Genomic DNA, 22983 nt, shown 5'->3' with positions numbered 1-22983 from the left:
GACTGCATTATGCAATGTTCCATTCCAGCATATTATCATTATTTTCAAAGAATTGTGCAATTTTACGGCAAGAGAAGGATATTTTTGAAAATAGTAAGCCTAGGAATTGGGCCTGTACGTGATTTGAAAGCACATTTTACGAGAATCAACCAACCTTGAGGTCTCATCCAGAGGAGCGTCTGTGGAAAAGACGGGCTTTCATTTAGGCGCTCTGGTAGTTCGCCAGTATTACCACCGGACGATTTATAGTCAAGGTATTGTAGCAGCTCGGTCTCTTGCGGTGTCGTAAAGGCTTGCTGTCTCTGTAAATTATCGTATTTGTGAAATTTAGAGCAGTCGCCATGACACGTAATTCCACAAGGATTCGGTTGATAACTTGCGCGCTGCTTTGCATGATTATAAAATTATTGAACTTGATGCAGAGGCTGCTACAGACCCAACAGACAAGCTTGTGGAAAGGCTCAATTGTAAGCTGCAAGAAATGCCTTTTCTGTTTGTAGGCCCAACTGCAATATAAAGGCTCGAAATAACAACACATTTCTGCCTAATTTTAAGGACAATTCCAACGATTCAATTGTGACTGGAGTAGGCTAGTTTTGTTGTCCAACAGTCTTACGGTTGGTTTAGTTTTTTAAATTCCAGAAGTCAGTAACTGTCGACTGCTGAACATTGATCAAGCACACCTAAAGACACATTTTCCGTTTCTTCTGATCCCAACGCATGAAAGGAACCAGGGACGGAAGAATGTTTTGCTATAGGTCGACTTGTCCTGCGGTATATATTATTTATATGTTTGTTTTTAATGAGACTCATAGATAACTTTGTCCCCAAAATAGCGGAAAAAAGAAACCTACAAAGAGGCAAGGTCAACAGATGATGATGATACAACCGCATACCGTAGGAGCAAAAACATCCTAGAATTATATGTACAGTAGTTAACATCACTGGATGAGGCTGAAAAAAAATACAAGTGGAGGGACTTCAGAGTTCAGTGTTTGTCCCATGAAAGAAAACAGTTCTAATATTTTCGTATATGTAGGCCTATCCTTTCCTTTTCATTGGTCTTCGCTAACATTTCAAGGACATTTCTGCTAGGCCTAGGTGAACCAATAAATCAACTAATACAAATAAACAAATAAATAATCGTAATTAATAATAATCCTATTAATTATCATAGTAACTCAAATCATTAATTACAAACTATTATACCGATTGCTCTAATGTAAAAGCATATTTTCACTGTTTTCTGTTATTAATGTAGGTATGGTTATAGGCTAATTACGCTCATTATATTTAAGGGTTAAAATAAAAAATCTAGTCAGCGACACAATACTAAATGAGAATTTTCGCCAAATCTATAATTGCAACTATAACACTCAATATGTTATTTGATGTAGGCCTATAGGCCTATATTCTATCTACCGATAAAAGCGATCTAACAAAGCCTCCAATCTTTAGAAAATATATATTTTTAATTAATTAATTGAATATTATATTTGAAACAAACATTTAGGGCCTATACCTCGATCAACCCATCGACCGCCATTGAGATGTAGTCTTGTGTAGAACAACGTCGCCCTCTAGCGCTCTTGATTACCAACAAAATGCTCCCCCAGTATAGAATAAGTTGTCTCTCTTCATTAACCAATAATACTATCTAGTAGACCACTTTAGCAATACTTGGAGAATAGGGGGAATTAATGTGTCAATCATCATTATTTATTTTCAGCAAAGTAACCAGAGCGATTACAAATTATGCATCAAAATCCAACTGTATTCTCAGATGTTTCAACACCCCCTGATAAACAATGTACGTTTCACATAAAACGCAGGTCTTTTTTTTTTACACACAGAACAGTAATTACATGTGACATTTCATGGAATTTCAGAAACAGGGTCTAAATCCACCCTTGCAGTGCCAATAGATCCACCGCTGTAAACGGCCTTCTAGGCAGCAGTCAAAGTGAAGTTTTGCCCTCTCAATAGGAAATGCAGTTGATGAATAAACGTGACTTTCTATCCATTAGGGGGTCTGATTTCCTCTCAGTCACGAAGACAGACAATTTATCGACCAGACACCCTGTAGAAAAAAATGGCTGCATTTCTGTTAGTCAGCAACAGACTCAAACACCCCAAGTAAGAGTGTTTCAAAGGAGAGTGCAATTATTGCCCTGGCTCATAAACTCATTTAGACCAGACGTCTAGCCATCTATATGGGTTTATTGGACCACGTTTCTTCCTGCTTTAAAGCAATTATACGTACAGGTTGGACAATAAATTGGAAATCCGTGCAACACCTCTCCCAATCATAAATTCTTTATTACTAGTCTTTTTAAACCATGTTCATTCTCCTACTTTTCAAGTGAAGTCCAACCACCTTGTAAGCCAAATTCATACTAGGAAAACAATCCTGAAATGGTAGTTCACTACACCAAGTGGCACCTTTTAGATGTTTCATTCTGCAGACCTTAAAACATTTTTTTAAAGACAACGAAATGTCCAATCATTGAATCTCCAGGCTCATACAGATTAACCAAAATAAATGTATTTAAGTGAAAGAAACGTTATCATTAAGCCTACGTCGCCCCTCATCAACCCATCTAATTATGTTTGCAATAAGGCGTTATTAGTCCTCCCTCTCAATTCTTACGAAGTACTGCTTTGATGCGATGGGGCCTACACTAGCCCATAGCTTTATATTAAGAGTCGGTTAATACACGTTGTTGAATTGGTGTTCAGAGCGTCAGGAATAACTATATACAGCAATGCATCTCAAATTGAAATATATATATATATATATATTCAAATACAATGTAGCTAGGCTAATAACAAGCATGTCTATATAGGGACAACCACTGCAAAACCACTGAGCAGAAAATGTGATTTAAGAACAATTTAACGGTTAAATACAGCCGGAATTGGATTGTAAAAATGCAGGAATATTAGCCTATGTAATGATTAAGGCTACGCCCAATAGCATTCTTGTCTTTTTGCAAAACTAGCAACCTCAGAAAAAACATGATGACAATATCATAAATACTCAAAAACATGACCCTTTCGTTTTAAATTCTTGCCCTAGAGTAGGACAAACATACTCAGTTGGCCTCTACTTTGTTAAATCATTTCCAATTTGCGTGAGGATTCTTTCGCCGAAATATAAAGCATAAATGCAACTTCTTAAAACATTCGATTTTTTTTTCTAAAAGGCTACACGACTAAGAAAACTATATATGCAAGCATATTATTCCCTGGTCTCATTTTGGGCATAAATACTCGAGCTCGGGTTAATCAATAGAGTAATTCGTTTAAGACTCAACATTTACTTTGATTAAAACAAAAAAGAAAGACAGCGTATTTCCGGGCATGTTGAGTCAACCTTTCCATTTGATACATCAACACAAAAATGCATAGCTTAAGCTCCAACCAACCTTTTATTCTAAGTAATCACAACAATATGATACATCAAAAGGCGAGGGACTACACCCAGTCTAGTTATAAGTGATCCTTACTGCCTCTCTCTCTGTTCATCTTTTTCATTTTCATTCTTCTGTTCTGGAACCAGATTTTGACCTGCCTTTCAGTTAAATTGAGAATTCGAGCAACTTCGTATCGTCGATCTCGTGTCAAATACATGTTGAAGAGGAATTCTTTTTCCAGTTCTAGTGTCTGATATTTCGTGTATGGACATCGCTTCTTCCTTGTTGACCGTGCATGAATCCAGTTTGCTGCAGGGTTGTCTGGAGAAGAGAGGGGACAAAGTTGAAACTCACATGAGAATAAGCAGGAAAACGAAATAAAATAGCAAATACAAGCATCGGAATGTAATTAAATACTGTATAATTGTGCAAAAGACTGAATTTGTGGATATAATTATTATCACACTTTTGTGTTAAATACCCACTTTACAGCAGTGGGTAGTTTTTTTCGGCCCGTGGTTATGAGCTAGACACTTTTATAGGTTAGTAAAACCTCCAGTTTTACACACCCAGCTCCTACAGTTCTTACGGTTGTAAATCAGGGGGCAATTCCGTTTACTTACTTGGGTCAAGTTGTTGTTGTTGTTTCTCTTCTTTAGGCTCGCTGTGACTCGACATATCACTGCCAACGCTCTCTTTGGTTACTTTTTCTGGGCATTCGGATACTCCACATGCGTAATCAGGGCCAGGGTCGACCACCGGAGTCTCTGTCTCAAAAGTGGCACTCTCAGTCCTTTTCGGTGGTAAACTTTCGGGCTTGGTTCCATAATGCCGACTGTTAGAGTGAAAGCCGGAGAAAGAAACGTTAGAAATTGGGTCTATCCAGGACCGAACATATCTGCTGTCTGCTGCGGAGAGATGGGACTGGTGGACGTAAGGATGGTAAATCCCTGACACTGCGGCAGTGGACTGCGTGTGAACAGAGGACCAAGACCCTGGGAAAACGGCTGACTTGGGTGCAAAACTGCAGGAGGAAAAATCTGCATTGTCCCCAACACCTGATGGCCTTGAGGTCGTAGTGTGCGGACCCTGGATAAAACGCGCCCCGTACACATCCTCCACTTCATGCCCCATTATAGAGTCCACATAATAGTTACTTAGAGTGCTACTGGTCGACATTTTTGGATCCCTTCGTAGTCATATAAAAGGTTACACTGTTACGGAAACCTTCCCTCTGAACAATCATAGTATTTTTGCTGGCTTAATCTTCAGGGATTGGTTACATGAATCACGTGATCATATTTACCAATACAGTGAGTAAATCAGTCCGCTGGTAACGGTAGGCCTATCTTTAATTTGCCTATTTATTCAAGAGTGCCAATAAAACCAAATGTTTGAAGAGAAAAAATGTAAAACCTTAAGAAATTCTGTGTTTCTGGGCCTTTTGAATGTGCATACATACGGTTGAGGGCGGTGCCGGACTATTTTTTTTTTTTTTTACGTCAACAGATTAATACACACATTTATTTCACAACCACCACTCAACATTGATGCCATTGCATATTATGCATGTAAACTCTTACAAGATATCGTCATAAGGTATGTCATACACTCAATGCCTGTAAAACATTTTATAGACTTCTGAGTTGTAAGTCCTCGTAAAATAAATGTAATAACATGCTGTAAAATAACGAGACACCATTTCCGCACCGACTCTGTTTTGGAATTGTTCGTTTTTATTAAACAGGAGTCACTTTCACTAGTTTGGTTGGTCTTGTAAGTTTGAATCCGGAAGTATTATTTGTATACAAATTGTATGTATCTAAAGGAGAGCCATAGGCCTAATGTTTTTATGATCAATAAAATCTTTATGAGGTGCGTTTGATTATACATTAATGTGCCCTTAATAAAACGGACTCTTGGCGCAACAAAGTGGATCTGTGCAGAGTAATGTCTAAAAATCTAGATTTAAGAGGGCCTTTTAGGTTTTCTTACTTTTGAGAACACATAACTTCTTGATTAGGCTATTAGTCGACGACTCACCGCAATAGCATTGGAACTAGCCTACTTTTGCAAACTCTCATCAAGACACATATACAATGAATAGGCCTAGAAACGTAAATAAAATCCATAAACCGATGTATTTCAAATCCATGGTCAGGATGGAGCAAAAACAAGGAGAAAGAAGGAACAGAACCACACCGCGGTGAGCTGCCAATGAAGTTGTGCTTGAACGTCATTAGGTCCATACATTAGGTCCCCGCTTCGTCAGCGTTTGCTCGAGAGACATAGCATATTATAGGTCTTGTTATAAGACCGTATAAGGGCTCACATATGCTTATAACACGTTATAGAGCATTAGCCTATACCTGGATGCTTTAAGTAAAGTGTTACCAAACGAATGATGCGGCCAAGGGGGCCAATGTTAAATAAAACCATACAATCGTTGTTGTTGGTGGTGGTGGTGTGTGTGTGTGTGTGTGTGCGTTTCAGCATTCATTCATCTGGACATGACGGGGTGATGTGTGAGTAAAAGTGAGGCAAAGGAAAGCGGAAAATAGGAGTACCGAGTTCAAATAGTCTGCACAGATAAAGAGCTATACACTTGGGTTGGACTGTACACAGTGGCTGAAGACAAGTCTACTAGTGGGCAAACTATATGCAATTATAAGCCTACAAAACAAAACAAACCATCTCATGACGTTTAACTGCATCAACATAAGCAACATTTTGAATCATGACAGAATGTTGCGCCAATATTTTATTTCAATTATTATTGTTTTTAATCAGAAGTAAACATTATTGTACACTATATATACACTATATTATATTTAGGTGGTATGGAAACAACCGTTTTGATCAATAAAGCAATTTAAATAGGCTATTGTTATAGGCCTATCCCTCTACACACTGAGAATAAATAGTTCTATATGGAAACCCTAATGAACCGTTTTTCTAAGAGTGTAGCGCATTTATAGTAGCATATATCCAGACGCCAATGGCTGTTTTGTAGGTTGATTAGGAACCTTCCCAGATCCGTGTAAATATCGTAACATGTTAGCTACATAGTTATATAGGGCATTATTGGATATTAGTCTTATTTTTGTGTATTTGAATAGAAGTAAGTATAAATGTGTATTTGGTGTATTTGAATAGGTTTTACAGTCCACGAACGCCAATTAGATACCTTATTCACAATCAACAGCTAAAATTACTTAACTTTACAGGCTAACTTTCTTTTTCATTACAGTCAAGTTGCTGAAAGCTAATTGAAAATAGTCCTAATAACTAATTAATGATATAATAATTAAAAAATAATTCAATAGATAATAACTTAAGGCCTATAAGATCATTTGAAAATAGCCGGGCCGAAATTATGTTGAGTGTAGCTTAACGCTAAAATTGAGATGCTTCATATTTGGGACCCTGCACACAGGCCTAAAGATAAAATACTTATATCGTTATTAGACTTGTTTTTCTCTTACTTTTCATTTACTTTGATTCTAGCACGATAACAATTTGAAGCTACGGACCAGTCCCTATGAATTTTAACGGAACTGAAAGAACGTTAGGGCCTATAGTGTACCAATTCCAGAAATAGTGCTCTACTTGACTTTTAATGTATTTCTTACACACCTGCCCGATGAAAAATCCTTGGCTTACTGCAAAACAAAACACTGAAATAAGAAATTACATTTGACAATCAATTTATTGCAGGATACATGCCACAAACATGCATAAGATGTACACTCATTTACATTGCTCACCACATTTATAAGCGGAAACGTTTAGAAGATTACTTACGATTCAGCTGACGGTTTGCGCTTAACTCTTAAACGAATGTTTAACTATTCAACCACTATTAATGTGCTTTCATGTCCGAAAAATAATAATCTTACAAACAAGTCACTGTGACTTCCTTAGACTCAATCAAACCAAACAGTCCAATAATGAATACCTACTATATTTTAATAATTTAAGACCTAGCCTCCTGTATGTACCCTGTGATGAAACATTCAAAATACACAATGCGTCACAATGTAAATGAGACAAAAATAGCAAATACAGTCACAGTTTCAGTGAAAAAAAACAACAACAAAAAAATAAGTCCAATGCTGCCACAGCACTACTTTGTAGAGAGAGGAAAGGGACAATTAAACAAGCATTTGTAAGCATGCTCACGAAAAGGTGAGATTTGAGGTAAGTTCCCGAATTCGGTTTTCCCTGCTCATTTTCTTGAGCTTCATCCTGCGGTTTTGAAACCAGATCTTGACTTGCCTGTCGGTGAGGTTAACGCCTTTACTGATCTCTAGACGGCGCTCTCGAGTCAGGTACATGTTGAATAAAAACTCCTTTTCCAATTCCAGCGTCTGGTGCTTTGTGTAGGGGCATCTTTTCTTCCTGCCGCTTTTTGCAGTCAACCAATTGCTCGTTGGAGGGTCAGTTTTGTTGTCTGAAATGAAATCAAACCAACACATGTTTTAACATGGCAAAATATGGAACTATCACAACTATGTTTTCTTTAGTCACACAGCTCTGATCAGAATGATAGAACGCTTCCGTTATATTGATTTAGTTTTAGCTTGTATGGGTATTGTTGGTTAGTAGTCGTAATCTGCTACTACCATGTTGAAATATTACAGGCTGTAAACTCTAACTAACAACACCTGCTCTAAATTACACGAGTTTTTAGACCAAAGTCATATTTGACATGCATATTAGGCATACTGATGAAATCCACTACAATACACGTTTGTTAGAGCCTGCCGGAGTATTTCCGTATTATAATTTCGGAGGAAATTGATAATCACAACACTGAGGATGAAGATACAAAACAGACTACAAGCCTTATGTCTACTAGATGTTAATAATATGGATTACACTTCAATAAATAAATATCATTTTCCCATATAATATTTACCCAAATATAAAATGGAATATTCTGTTTTGCTACAATCAACAAAGTAACACATACATTATAAATATAGAAGAGAATAGACCTCAATGCAAATATGTGCGGGTCGAACAGTTTCCTGTAGCATTTTACTGCAACCTGAGTAAGGCTCTCATTAAACATTACGACTTTAGGGCTGTTTGTGTTTTATATTGGGTTTTATGATGCTGGAGCGTTCATATTACACCATGACACGATTCATCCTTGTATTGTACCTACCTTTCGCTTCCTTCTTTGGCAACTCTGGGCTGGAGACTGAAGCTTCAGTGGAGCAATTCTTCTCCTCCTGCGCGCTCGACTTTGGATCCGGGCTTTCCGCGGGGATGGGTGTCCTGCTTATCTCCCGGTTATGCGGTATATCAGCAGTTTTCTTTTCCACTTCGACAAAGGAAGACAACTGCGGTTTGGGAGTAATTCTGTTGAGCTGCATCAATGTGGTGTTTGGACTCGTCATCTCGTGGCCATAGTCCTGGTGTTTCCCACTCGCGTAAGTTTGGCTCAGTCTGAAATAGCCCGGAACAGGGATCTCGGGGCCATCAACTGAACACGATTCGGGGATTATATTAGAATATACAGGGACATCGGACGAGTTGACCTTTGCTATCTTGTCTGAATACATGCAGTAATTACTCTCCTCCTTAATGTTTTGTGAAAATGTGCAATTGGGCATCTGGTTGGATGGTTGCTCTATTCTGCAAGATCTATTCGGATCTGTCCAGTTATCAATTTGAGGTATGTAAGAGTGGACATTCATGCCCATATTTTGGTGGTTGACGTCCCCTCGTTTACCGAGAGACGGCAGGAGTCCACAGGTTTGCATTCCATAAGTTCCCATTTCTGCACCGGACGGCATGTACATGTTGCTGCTGGAGTAAAAGCTGTCTGTTCTGCAAGCGCCAATCAACGAATCAACTAAAAACGTATTTGCAGCAGGAGAGCTGTTGGGAAAGGACATTTTTGGAGAAGTTTTAAAAAGGAGAGAGATGTCCTTTGTAGGCTGACATATCTAGCACAACAATCTCCGTGTTGCTCAGGATGCCTCTCTACCTACCACATGACAAGCTCACCAATGAAATTTGAAAATGGCCTTGAGACGCAGCCTCTTTTTCCATCACATGGACGAATTGACTCATGGCTGGGAGGCAGACGTGGTCAACAGCGACACCTAGAACACGGACTTGAAATTGATTCCAAGACTGACAAAGGACATCTTGAACATTTAGCCTGTTCTCTTTGCTTGGCATGAAACAAAATCAAAGCTGATGTGCATGGTCTTAACCTGAACATAATGTACAGTTGCATCAAGCTCCAATGCCCATGCCAATGCCCATGCCTTGACAACTTTAAACACCTTTAACACCATTTAAGTTCACGACTAATAGGTCATCTACTCACTTTTACAGGCTATAGAACTACTAAAGCCAATCCTTTGACATTAACTAAAAATAATGACGGTGTAGTGATCAAAATCTAATCCTAACTGGATAGAAAAATCCATTTTACAGGAGGTCATTAAACAAAATTAAAAACAAATATGACTATTATAGGCCTATATTTTTTTTGTTGTCGTTGAATTCTTAATTAAACAGCGTCTGGTTTATGTAGGATGTTATTCTCTCAAAATGAAAATGCAAGGAAAGCCTACACAGAGGTGATATCGATTACCCGGTTCAATTTTTTTCAGAACAATTGTAATAGCCTTTGAATGCCTGCTCTGGGTATGGCGCACGTAGTTTCTTTGTGACCTATATGACGGAATAGGAAACTAATGCATTTGAATAACAATCCACGACAGCGCTAAACACACACCTTTTCTCAATTCAGCATCTCACATCGGTTTAGCAGGTCCGCGTTTTCAAATAGGTAGATGATGTGGATTTTTTTTACCCAGAGAAATAGCATGAATTCACAAATCAACAAGTATACAGAAACAGATTATTTGCTGAATACGACTACTAATTGTATTTAGAAGACGCCATTAATGACACTCTGAATAGGCCTACCGCAATGAGCCAAGTTTGTGCACGTAGATTACTAAACAAAATAAATATGGGAGGAAAGTATCAGCCTATAGATTATATCTAATAGGCTATATATTTATTTGTGGCCTATGTACATTTGTTTCATGATGTTTCCTGAAATTTAAGCATCGATTTTTTTATAAATGAACCTATGATAGCCTACATGCCTGTAAATGAACCCAAATACATTGCATGCACGCGTAAGGGGAGCATTGTTTTTTAAACATGATTTCAACAATGAGAGCGCACATCCAAGGACGTCCAACAACAGCCTAGCCCTACGTCTGAAGCTTAACCTTCAAGGTTGTAGGCCAAAAACAATGCTTCTGGTCAACCCTAATATGAAGATGCTTCAAATGCACGTTTGAGAAATCTAACATATAAGCTCGATCGAAAGAAGAGTGCGAAAGATTACAATATAAGGAATTAATTACAAGTGCGATATATATGTGTAGGCTGCTCCAATATATGTCTAAATGAACAATAGCCTCAAATAGAATTTGCTCTCCAAAATATTTTTTAAGTTATAAATGTCCTATACGGATATACATGCCAAATGGTCAATTACGCAAAAAAATGCAGACATACAATATGCTTCTATTAAACATAGAAAATGAACAACTCACGTTTTAGGATAAGTTACGAATTCACCAGTGTGCCATGTGTTGTTTTTAACTTCAGGAATACAACATCAAAACCATCCAGGTGTTCTGACCGTGATTATAGTGCATTTAATAATTAAGCAAATCATTCCGTAAAATACAAACCCATGGTCTATTCAACATTTTAGGTTTACACATCCCATTTTAAATCATCCTTTTGCCCTATCAGGTAACATCGGTTGAAATGATTAGACATCATATTTACTAGATAAGGCTTAACGGCCGTCCAAATCAAAATACCTAGTTTAATGCATCGATAATGCACACGACAATTTCAGTCTAACCAGGGTTGATTGAGGAATCCAGAGAGGTCATGTGCCTTATTCCATCATGTAACAAGTATTTAATTACTTTAGGGTTTCCTTGGAATGGAAACTAAGTTTAACCCAGCATTATTTCAAGTCATGTTCAATATATGCCAGGGTCAAGTTGGACTTGGTGTCTTCTATAGGCCTATGATATACAAATCCACATAGTTAAGGCTACGGTTTAATCCACTTTAAAATGGTGGCGTTAGGAACAGTGATATTGACCCTTTGATTGCAATGCATGGAATGCATGAACGAAACAAAGTCTGCTTGGGCTACTGTGTTTTTATTTTATTTTAATTAAACTACGTTTACCAGAAGGAAGTCAAGTCAAAAAAGACAGCCAGATCACCGAACGTATGCTATATTCTATCACCAAACCACAAACAAGAACATTTACAAGCCTTTCAATAATATTCCAGACCACAGCTGTAATTCAACCTATGTGTGTTTTCATGCACAAACTCAGACCGAAACTTGCTACACGTCTGCCCTCGTGTGGTTAGAATAGGAACGAGCAGTCCTGCACATTTGTCTGCACAAATGTTTCTTCCCCAACTAGGCCTATTTCTTGAACCAAAAACCCAATAAAAATGTTAAATCAAAAGACTGACTGATATATGTGTGTTTGCGACTTATTTCCTACAGCTAGGAGTACAATTCGAATGATCAGATACACTAACATGTCCAACATGGCATGCCTATTAGACCACCTGGGCCTACATTTTTCAGCGGAAAGAAAATCATTACGCGATGCTAAAAGTGAAAAAATCACTGGTCACAGAAATATTTAGGCTTATTTAGGATGACACACTGGTCGACTGGTTCACTTTTAGTACACTGCAGTGCACTGCCTTACTTCGTTAAATTCAAACACACGAGGGACCTATCCGTGGATTCGAATTAAACCTTTGATTATGACACATATTTTTGGTTTCAGTGTTGTTACTTAAGCTAAACTATATTATACTCTTGTAAGACTGTAAGAAGTCGTGCGTAATGCTACCACATCAGAAGATTGCGGATGATTTCATGAATATTGCATTAGGCTAAATGTAATGCAACATCTTAATTGGTTAGTATGTAGAAGACAGTTATCAACTTCAAACAAGAAACTGTATCCCTGAATCTGCTTACTTTTCATACAGGAAAACTCACTGCTTCGCAGCCATATTGGAATCCTACTGCAATGCAGATATCATTCAGGAGGCGTCGTTTTTCAAGACATCAGCCAAAAGGCGCCAATAGCCTAGTTATTAATAAATAAGTGATAGGTGACGACATTGAAGTTATACGGGAAATTCAAAGGCAGGGAAGAACATTTATTAATTCAATTAACAATAGGCTATTTGATACAAATAATTAAAACAATTATACTAAATACGCCACTTTTTTAAAGCTGCCAAATCAAATCATAGGGTTTGGGTTTTCTTCGCTTGTATGTTAAATATGAAAAATAAAAAATATATATACTATAAATGCTTATATAAAGTAATAGATCGTTTTGATCGTGTACATTTTGCGTTCCTTTAAATTCAATAACCTGACAAGTAAACAGTAGCCTACTGCATTCTTCTAGACTATTTTGGGGTAGGGCCGCATTTGGAGTGGCCAGAGGGTCCAATAGCCCCCAATTTAGACATTTACAGCTACTTTTTAGTATACTGTCTAGACGGTTCAAGGTTTAGAAAACCGCCTAAGTGTAAGACAAAATAAAGGGAATAAAAGGTCTAGTCTAAACTTTGAAGTTGAAGCAAGTAAGAGGCGCTGCTTGGCTATAATAACAGGAAATGCACTGTATAGTCCTGTGGCCTACTGATATAACTACTAGTGCCAGAGCAATAGGTCATTTACAAATACATCAGATTGCTTTGACAAGAGCATCCCTATAGTAGAGTCTGAAAAACCTTGTTGAATTGTATGAAATTATGCATAACTGTTTTTCTATGCCAAATGTGGATCCTGACCAAAGTTATACGAAATGAGTTCGTTGTGATTGCAATTACACGAGGTAACGCATAACTACATTTGCCATGTGTACTTTATTTTGATATCACATAACCACAATATACATCACATGCTTCTACTAAATGCATACATAATTCTACTATTATAAATTACTTATTGTAGTCTACCTGACTGATTAATCTACTCAAAGCACGCGTTGCTTACTGCAATATTTTAGAATCCACCAAACGCCACCATGTAAACTTAAATAAATAAAAAAGATATGCATAGCCTAGAGATTATAATTAATTAGTATAATGATATACAAATGGACATTATGACGAGGTCTCCTGGAGGATTTCTTCACTGGATTGAATCTTATTTTAAATAACAGGATTCATGTGTTCATTGAGGTAAGTATTTATGTGACAGATGCCAAGAGCCTTGCATAGATAGATCCAGCCTGTTTGCAATGTTCACTATGCTGTGAGGTGTTTCACCTTCTGTTGTTTTGATAGATTATGAGATGTCCCCCAAAAAACTCTTTATTCGATCTGTTGTGAAGCATTTAGCAACTATTGACTCCAAATGCGTAGAGTTCAGAATAAGGGATTCCCAGTGAAATACTGAAGCCGGTCCCGGTTGAGCTTTTTCTCTTTCATTCTTCTGTTCTGGAACCAAATCTTCACCTGTCGATCTGTCAGGTTTAACATCCTTGACAACTGGAGCCGCTTCTCCTTGTTTATGTACACATTGAAAAAGAATTCTCGTTCAAGTTCTCGGATCTGGTATTTGGAGTAGGGGCATCTCTTTTTTCTGGACTTTGAAGAACCTAAACAAAGACCAAACACTTTATTTACTACAAACATGTAGTACAATGTAGTTCAGATCAAAGTTGGCTCAATGCTAGTCAGTAAAGAACATAATTAACAAGTTAGCCGAGTAAAAAGATCATCGTCCCACATGCATCCACAAACACACAAGCCGATATGCTCGTGCACGCGCGAGTGAGTGCGCGCGCACACACACACGCACACACTTTGAGTCCATGTCTGTCCTACACGGTTATTCTCTAAGTTATAGGTAAACCATTATAATGCAGCCAAAGAAAACCTCTTCACATAGCCTAGGCCTGTAGCCTACGTAGGCTATCCTCTATCTCGAATATTGCAGCATTGCCTACCTCTCTGTTTATATCATTATTTTATTACTTTGTAAATGCATTGTCATAAACAAATAGGCCTAATAAACATGCTTGCATTGTAATTTACACCATGCAAGCGAATCAGAGAACTTTAATTAAATCAGAAAACACAACACATCCGAAATATTGCAGTACAGCTCACCTAAACTGCTTTCCCATCGTAAATATTTTAACAACAGAAAAGTAAATCTTATTGGGGTATATAAAACCTTTGCATGCTTATAAAGGGGCACATAAAATCGGACCGACAAAAGTAGTGGACTTACTATAACCCCATTTAATGCTTGTACCTACTTGGGCCGTTGTTCTTGTCCCCAGCGCAGTTTGATATCGAATAATCATCTTCGTCTATGTCCTCAGTTGGGTCTCGTATAGACTCCTCAGATGTAGGCCTATCTGAAGTCTGTTTATTACACGCAGCATCTCCGGGGAGACTGGAGTGTGTCTTTTGTTTTGAGTCGTCAGGGTTGGGCTTCTCAGAGTTAACAGTCTCTAAGAACTGATCGAACCCTTGTGGAAGAACCCCATTTCGGCCGACATTTGTGAAGAAATTGCATGGCGAGCTCGTACCGCCGTGATGGCCGTACAAGGAATCATTTTTGAATATCATTTCCGCCCTGTTCGACGACTGGATTATGTCTCGGTGCATTATCTCGTCCGTTGAGTAGTAAGAAGCGTAATTGCCCCTGTAATGCCATTTGTTTGAGTGATCCAGTCCATAGTCTCTGAAAGACACTTCTCGAACAGGTTGGACTTGAGCTATGTTGGAAGAATAAGGAAAATTGATTTGACACGAAGTAGTCTGGGGTAAAAACGAGGAGACTGAAGAAAAATCAGGCGCCGAAACGTAATATGTACAACTCGGTAAATACATATTTGACGCACAGTTGCCACGCTCATCGTACTCCGCCATCTCTCCCCTTCACCCTTTTGCTATAGCGAAATAGAATTGGCAGCTTGAGTGTGTTAAACTTTGTCTATCTATTGCACCATAGGCGCGTGGAAAGGACCCGCGAGGGAGAAAAAATCGGAAACGTAGGCTGACGTGCAATTCATCTTTATCGATTCTCGAGGTAATTGTGTCATGTGATCCGGTTAAGGAATTACCATATATCAATATCAGTCATTAAGAACTGTCTAGAGCAACTCATGTGAGCGCACACGAGAGTTCATTGGTTGCCTGGATTCAGAAGCAACTCCTATGTAGATCTGCGCTCGCCCTCCGAAATAGACATTACTAAACAATCCCTGAGATATTTCATCAATGGGTTATTGCAATAGAATTCGAGTTAAAGAATGGCAAACCCACAACTTTGTATGTATTCCATGCAAGCCCTATATGTACGCACTATTATGAAAGTAGGACATTTATGCATCATGGTAGTTGAATACATATTAAGAAATACTTGTAGTTGACCTCCCCTTGGAGTCCAAGTTAAAGGGCACAGAATGTTCCCTCGTGCACAGTCTACTTCGCATCGAATACTATACACACACTTTTAACATTAGCCTACAATTACGCACAAGTTACGCGCGTAATAACTTGGACGGATAGATAAAACAAAAGTACATTTTTAACGCTCGTGCCTCAACAATACAAACAAATACACAAAATGCACCAAAACAAACTTCACAAACCTAATCTCAAATTATATTTCATAATCCACATAGGATACCAAAAACACAGAAAAGGTGAAAGGTAGAAAAGAAAAACATGAAGAGAACGAAAACAAGAAAGAGAGACATATAAAGACAATTTAATTATAGAGAAAGATTAGGACTAAGTGGGGGAAATATACTTTTCTGATTTCAATATCAACTATATTTTGACTCGCTTCCATTATATTTCCAGGCCCTATATTGTCTCCGAGCATTCATATTTTTTGTATTTTCCGATTTCAGAAACATATCCAGGCCTGAAAAAGGGATACATGGAATTTTTTTACCTGTTTGTTCGCCCCAAATCCAGAATCGTTCATTTTCCTCGTACATATGTAATTAGTGGTTGTTCGGATAAGATCTTCCAAAACATAAATTAAAAATAGAAGCGTCATCAGCATGATTGGCTGCAGGAAGTCTTTGCACTGCCAAGTACAAAACATCTCTGCTGGCTTTGACCGTCTGCGGTCTGAGACGATGTGCACCAAGCAATCACCAATAACGTCGGCACTCAAATAATTTTATTGCACAGACAAAAGGAAGTGTTCTAGTTTAAGTGTATCTTGTAGCTGTTGGAGGATAAACACTATGGTGGGTGGCGATTACTTTGTGCTTTAGACATTTTGAAACCGTAGCCTGAGAAATGTCTAGCCTACTTTCAACAGTATTTTAGAAGATAGTCTACAGGAGTTTCATTTTCAAGTTACACAATTTTTCACTTTACGCATAGAAATACATATGCCTATTAAATAATATATATAACGTGAAAGGAAAGTAAACAGTATAGCATTCAAATCCCTAACTAATTAGATCTCTAATTATTTGCACGGATAAAAATCTACACAAAAGAATCTACGTTTCTTTCGACAGGCCCAGGTTTATTTTGTAGTTGAACAGGAACACAATACTGAATTATTTTTGGGGGGCACTAAAAGTAACAAGTTATATATTTAGATCCTCAAACACACACGAAAAGCATAGTAGGCTATAGCATATATAAATAACCCCGAGAACAATAATAACACATGACGTTTGAGCGTTGCTGTTTGGACTGAAAAACTTGGCCCAAATGCAAAATGTTTTTGCAATGACACGTTTTCCATTCAGTCTCCCCGAAATGCTCGTGTTATTTTTCTATATATTGTACTACAGTGAATTATCATTATTTCTATTAATCTTCCAGTGAAAAATAAACCGTGAAACACACGAGTTAATACAATGTTAAAAAGTAATTACGCACAAATTATCCAGAAAGAATTTCCAAAAACTGGGAGCTACACAAAGATGAGAGAGTACTGTACATGCTACCCATGTACTAACTATATCAAAACAACATTATCTAGTCCTATACTACCAACAGTAGCATAATGCAAAAGAGATTGCATTGGCAATGAATACAGGTTGGTTGACATCGCAACAATGAGTAACCTGCAAACGGTCCTTGTAGACAAAATGGGCGATTTGGGCCTTGTTTTCACGCCCGTCTCATGTGGATGTGTCATCAAATAGATATATTCCTTCTTGCAAATACCACGTCTTTAAAGCACACAAAAACAAAAATCATTTGATTGTTGTTGTTTTCATGCCAAAATGAGTTTGAGTGCGTATTTTGCAACGCAAGATTACACACTAACTTGACCTTAACTTTGTTTTGGCGCCCTCCTATCTTGAGAGCATGAGCAGACGTCATCTGGCATAAAAATACCTTGCTGGACCAAAAAGACACCCCATTCCCCTTTGATCGCATTAAAACAATGGGATTGTAAACTAGCAAATATGATTTCAGAGTCATAAGGTAAATAACGGAACATAAACAACAAATGTTTAGCTATATGCCATTCTGAAGCATTTCAAGCGCTTGTGTGCTTTGGGAATAATGCTAGATTGTTTATAACAGTTAGGCCTATAGCCTCCTGCGTCCCTGATAGCCAACTAGAGATGACAATATATCCAGTGATGTAAAGCACTCAAGTAAAAATACTTTAAAGTACTACTTAAGTAGTTTTGGGAGGTATCTTTACTTTACTATTTATATTTTTAACAACTTTTACTCCGCTACATTCCTAAAAAAACTGATGTAGGTTTTACTCCATACATTTTCCCCGACACTCAAAAGCAGTCCTTACATTTCGAATGCTTTGAAGGATCTGATATGGCAGACTCTTTAAAAACAAATGCTTAATTTGTAGATGATGTCTGAGTTTTGAAGTATGCCCCTGGCTACAAGTAAATTAGAAAAACAAGAAAATCGTCCCATCTGGTTTCCTTAATATAAGGAATTTGAAATGATTTATACTTTTACTTTTGATAGTTAAATATATTTGAGCAATTTCATTTACTTTTTATACATAAGTAGGCTATATTTAAAACCAAATAGTCTACTTTTAGAATTTTACTCAAGTAGTATTTTACTGGGGGACTTTCACTTGGGTCATTTTCTATTGAGGTATCTTTACTTTTACTCAAGTGGTATTTTTTCCACCACTGAATATATCCTACAAGTTACTCCCTCGAAAACCCCAAAACCATTTATACATTTAACAATCAATTAATTCGTGTAAGGTAGGCTATTAAATTGAATATTTACAAGCAAACAAAGCGGTAAAGGTCATAGGCTAAGGAGTGAGAGCGATCATATTCAGTAAGTAGTCAATTCCTGTAGGTCTGTTTCGGGAATAGCCTAGCCTATATGTGTCGATGTGCCGCTTGAATAAATAGATCATACAAACATGTAATCGTAGCAGTAGGTACTGCGGTATACTAAGTGGAATGCACATAGGCCTAACTATGCAGTAAATGATACCCTACGTGTACGTGCTGGACAGATATGATGAAATTGCACCACAAGTGGTATAGTGGCATTTTGAGCAATGCATGTAGCCTCAAATGTCAACACAAATGTGCACATGTACCTGCATATACATGTATACCAAGTCGTCATGGAATTGTATGCATTGATGTAAAATATGTAGCTTTTCGATATAACGTCGATACCAATATCACACGTGATATGTGCCAGTAAACTGTTCTAATTATTCATAAACTGGACCCCCAATGCAGTTATAGGCCTACAGAGAATACTAGAGCCACCCAAACGCCTTGAATGCAGCAGAAAAATGGAGGCTGCGTTATGCACCATTACGCAAACTCGAACACACCAAAAAATAAGACAAAAACACATTTATTGTGTTGAATTAGATAGACATGCAAACACATTTAAAAAATAATAATAATCCAAAACACATTTCATGGTTCATTTTTCCACCGACAAAAAACACGAACTTGAGCTTGGACGAGCAATTGTGAAGGCCTCGTAGAAGGACTGATCACAGATATGAGCAATATACATTTCTAACCGTATAATCATGGTGTATTTCGTCAATACAATAAGCCTACATAACTTATACATGTATTAAGATTCAATTATAAATAACATTCATAGCCCAGAAACAAAACAAAAAAAATGAACGCTTGCATAGCCTGCCTATATTAAAAACAATCATCCATTGACATTGCCATACCTTATTATACGCTCAGATATAGTGTGTGAGTCGTTGAATAAAATCATTAGGCCAAGAGGTATCCTATTGACCTAAATCGCATGCTTTACAAACACTCAAACACAAGTTCAATACGTGACTTTCAGAAAATAAATAATGCTTTCTTCATCACCAACTACCTAATAATACAAGGCCAATAGTAACAACAATTCACAAGCTCAGTTGTTTGTATAACCATCCAAAATATACAATAAATCGTTCTTAAAATAAAAATAAATGATGGCCTATAACTATATTGCCAAGATCAGTGGCTCAGGACAGAGGATTGAAGTGGCTGCGCTTGTCTGAACCGAAGCCACACGAGGTCATTATCAAGACCTAAGGCTCTCAGTACATGGAAAATGCATGGTCACGCATCATCAGCCTCTTCTTTTTCATTCTGCGGTTCTGAAACCATATTTTGACTTGTTGATCACTCAAGTCCAGTCTTTCAGAGAGTTCCTTCCTTTTTTGCCTGTTTATGAACTCGTTCATCATATATTCGTTCTCAAGTTCAGCAAGCTGTGGCTTTGTGTATGGTTTTCTCTTCTTTCTGGGTTTCACTTGTGAAGAGCACCAGGGTGCATCTGGAGAAAGAAAAAAAAACAGTCCTTAGCAACTTGTGGATACACTTGTGGATCTCCCACACTTGGTAAAAAAAACTAAATTATATTTTCAAGAATCCAGAAGCATGTAGGCATGGTCTGCAATTATCATTGTGTAAACATCAAATATAACAAAACAAGAACTATGATTTGGAGGTGAAATAAATAGTCTCGACATACAGTTTAGAAACCGTTAGACGTATCTTACCATGAGAAAATGACGCCCTGGCACCTGCATTACTTGAAGATGGTTGAATTGTGGGAATTGAATGGGCCGACTGCTTGAAGCCGGCGGCACTTGCCTGGTTGGTGGGATTCAGTTCGTGTTGTGCCCCGGAATTATGTGACCGTCTATCCAAGTTCGAAAATTCATATTTTGAGCTACCGAAATTGATAACTCCATGTTCACCAGAAAAGGCCTGCGCATGTCTAGAAGGTTCTTCTGGCTTGTGGTTTACATCCTGAAAGTAGTATTTATTGGACTCGTCAAGTGGTCCCTTGTTGTGGTTGTTGGGATTAGTATTTACAGGGACTGAATTTGATAGAAACGGCGGAGAGTAGCCACTGAAGGCGCGGCTCTGAGGCGGAGATGTGCACGAACTTGGAGAAGTCCACGGGAGCGAGCACACCTCTCGCCTGTTGTAGGAAATCTGATGCAGCCCAGAGAGATGAGCTCCATTGCCCCGCAGGTTGGAAAAATATAACGACTCCGGGGTAGGAAAATTCAACAAAGAACCAACATAGCCAGAATTCAGAAGATTGCGCTCACACATTTCCATGGAGCTCTCTCAAACGCTTCTTACAACCCTTTTTAGAGACTCCTAATGAATAAAGGGAAGGTAATTGTTGATTTGCTCATACAGTGTCACGTGATATGCAAAACATGTTGTTCAGTCCCACCCTTGGCCTTAATACTGCAAGGCAAGATATTCCATAAGGTAATGTTATGCAAGAGTAAAATAAAAAAATACATAGCCTATATGAGAAATACAAATGGGAGTGTTATTCTCGTAGAGAAATTATATACAGTATCGTCAAATGGAAAGGTGTTGGTTAGATGGCTCTATCAAAATCAAAGAGATCGTTTTCAATGCCAATATATTATTATAAGGTAATGTTGCTAGGTTGCTGAACTATGATGATACTGATTATTGTTATAATTGAAAAACAATTGGCTATATGTTCAATGCAAGACAATGTAATTTACGCAAAACATGCTCAAGTTGAGAGATGATATAGCTAGCTAGGCTGGTCTATGTGAAGTGACTAAGATTTAGCTACAATTATAAGGCAGCAGTGTAAACAAAAACGTTCGATAAAATAACCAAGATTAACATAGACATATGGATAGTTTTCTGTGAAGGCTATTCCTAAAACGATCTCACAAGTCATTGACGATTGACAGACAGGTACGGCTGCTACAAGTCCAATAACCACCACTATATTATAGGCTATGCGGTATTTTTTTTTTCATACAATCTCAAAGCCATAATACCAATTCTACTAACGAACGATTCTTCCCCTGTTCACAATTCATGGATATAGGTCTACACATACCCCTCTACAGTTTAGTAACAGTTTAGTGTATTGAAAAGTAACACACAAAAAATAGGCCTGCAATGGTTCAAACAAAACTGTAGCCTCGCATAGGCCTACCTTTAAATGAATTGCTTCTGAGAAGACCATAGTATAATAAGGAACGAATAACTATATTGGAAATAATAATAGATAGCCTACTATAGTCTTATTTAGCCTACCCTTTGTGCCATATGAAAAATACAAATGATTTTTGGGCCTATACGCTGTGATTCATTTTTTATAAATGAAAAATTATATGAACGGATTTTTTGTTCACACGTTCAGGCTATTATCTCTTGACATATAGGCTACAGTAAAGACATTTCCCCCTTTTGTACTTTTAATTTACAACCCTGGTTATAAATATGTAAGCAACTGGATTAGACTAGACTACATAAATATATATTGTTATCAATTTCACAAGATAAATGACTAGCTTCCCGATTCCTATAATATCGATATTAGCATAGCATACTCTAAACTGTTGTTTTCATACTGGCCCTTGACACATATCTAGATCAGTCATCTTACCCAGGCTAACTAATACTTATCCTTTAGTTTTCCCAGCAAAGCTAGACAGTCAGGATCTTCGGACTCGAGAAATGACATTTGTAAACGCTCCGTCTCCGGAAAGAAAGGCGACAGCGTGGCCTCCCATCTTTTACGAGTCTAGTAAATTTAAGAATACCCTAAAACGACATTCTTTTTAGCCACTCATAAAAACTAAGGACCAAAATATATTGTACGCATATTGCAAAAACCAACGTTTTACTGAAAGCGTTTAATATTGGTATAGTTCAAGGTCAATGTCCAGAGAGCTCAGATTAAGCAAAAACAAGTCCAAGTGCATGTTTGGTGTAGTTTCTTGGCAGAGGCGATTGTTCGCGGATTACAACAAAGAATCGTCTCTGATGTCCTTTCTTGAAAGATAATGCATGCAACTTTTCATGTGGGTAGATCACTCCGTAAGATAATAGCCAACAGCACTAAAAACTTAAGTTCAGACGTATGTTTTATATGAACTCTAGTCGTTTTCTGTGCCTCCGTGGGTGGGTGAATGTTAAACTCACACCAAATGGTAGGTTGTTAT

General features: G+C 37.7%; 4 protein-coding genes across 4 annotated transcripts; all 4 read right to left on the bottom strand.

The window, feature by feature from the left end:
• Window positions 1-1815: 1815 nt before the first annotated feature.
• On the bottom strand, window positions 1816-4670 carry hoxd9a (homeobox D9a). The gene is made up of 2 exons (XM_029634094.2): window positions 4040-4670; window positions 1816-3737 (listed from the first exon to the last, which is right to left on the bottom strand). The coding sequence occupies exons 1-2, from the start codon at window positions 4593-4595 to the stop codon at window positions 3493-3495; spliced, it is 801 nt and encodes a 266-aa protein (XP_029489954.1). The 5' UTR covers window positions 4596-4670; the 3' UTR covers window positions 1816-3492.
• A 2436-nt stretch (window positions 4671-7106) lies between these two features.
• Window positions 7107-9689, bottom strand: hoxd10a (homeobox D10a). The gene is made up of 2 exons (XM_029634068.1): window positions 8590-9689; window positions 7107-7869 (listed from the first exon to the last, which is right to left on the bottom strand). The coding sequence occupies exons 1-2, from the start codon at window positions 9323-9325 to the stop codon at window positions 7595-7597; spliced, it is 1011 nt and encodes a 336-aa protein (XP_029489928.1). The 5' UTR covers window positions 9326-9689; the 3' UTR covers window positions 7107-7594.
• Window positions 9690-12248: 2559 nt separating this feature from the next.
• On the bottom strand, window positions 12249-15661 carry hoxd11a (homeobox D11a). The gene is made up of 2 exons (XM_029634081.2): window positions 14807-15661; window positions 12249-14140 (listed from the first exon to the last, which is right to left on the bottom strand). Exons 1-2 carry the CDS (start codon window positions 15423-15425, stop codon window positions 13908-13910), a joined length of 852 nt encoding a protein of 283 aa, XP_029489941.1. The 5' UTR covers window positions 15426-15661; the 3' UTR covers window positions 12249-13907.
• Window positions 15662-19356: 3695 nt separating this feature from the next.
• hoxd12a (homeobox D12a) lies at window positions 19357-21097 on the bottom strand. Its single transcript, XM_029643951.1, has 2 exons — window positions 20524-21097; window positions 19357-20297 (listed from the first exon to the last, which is right to left on the bottom strand). The coding sequence occupies exons 1-2, from the start codon at window positions 21092-21094 to the stop codon at window positions 20059-20061; spliced, it is 810 nt and encodes a 269-aa protein (XP_029499811.1). The 5' UTR covers window positions 21095-21097; the 3' UTR covers window positions 19357-20058.
• Window positions 21098-22983: the final 1886 nt, after the last annotated feature.

Source organism: Oncorhynchus nerka, linkage group LG3, assembly GCF_034236695.1.
Source record: "Oncorhynchus nerka isolate Pitt River linkage group LG3, Oner_Uvic_2.0, whole genome shotgun sequence".
Taxonomy (NCBI): Eukaryota; Metazoa; Chordata; class Actinopteri; order Salmoniformes; family Salmonidae; genus Oncorhynchus; species Oncorhynchus nerka.
Note: the sequence above shows the minus strand (reverse complement) of the source record. Positions and strands in the feature narration are given on the sequence as shown.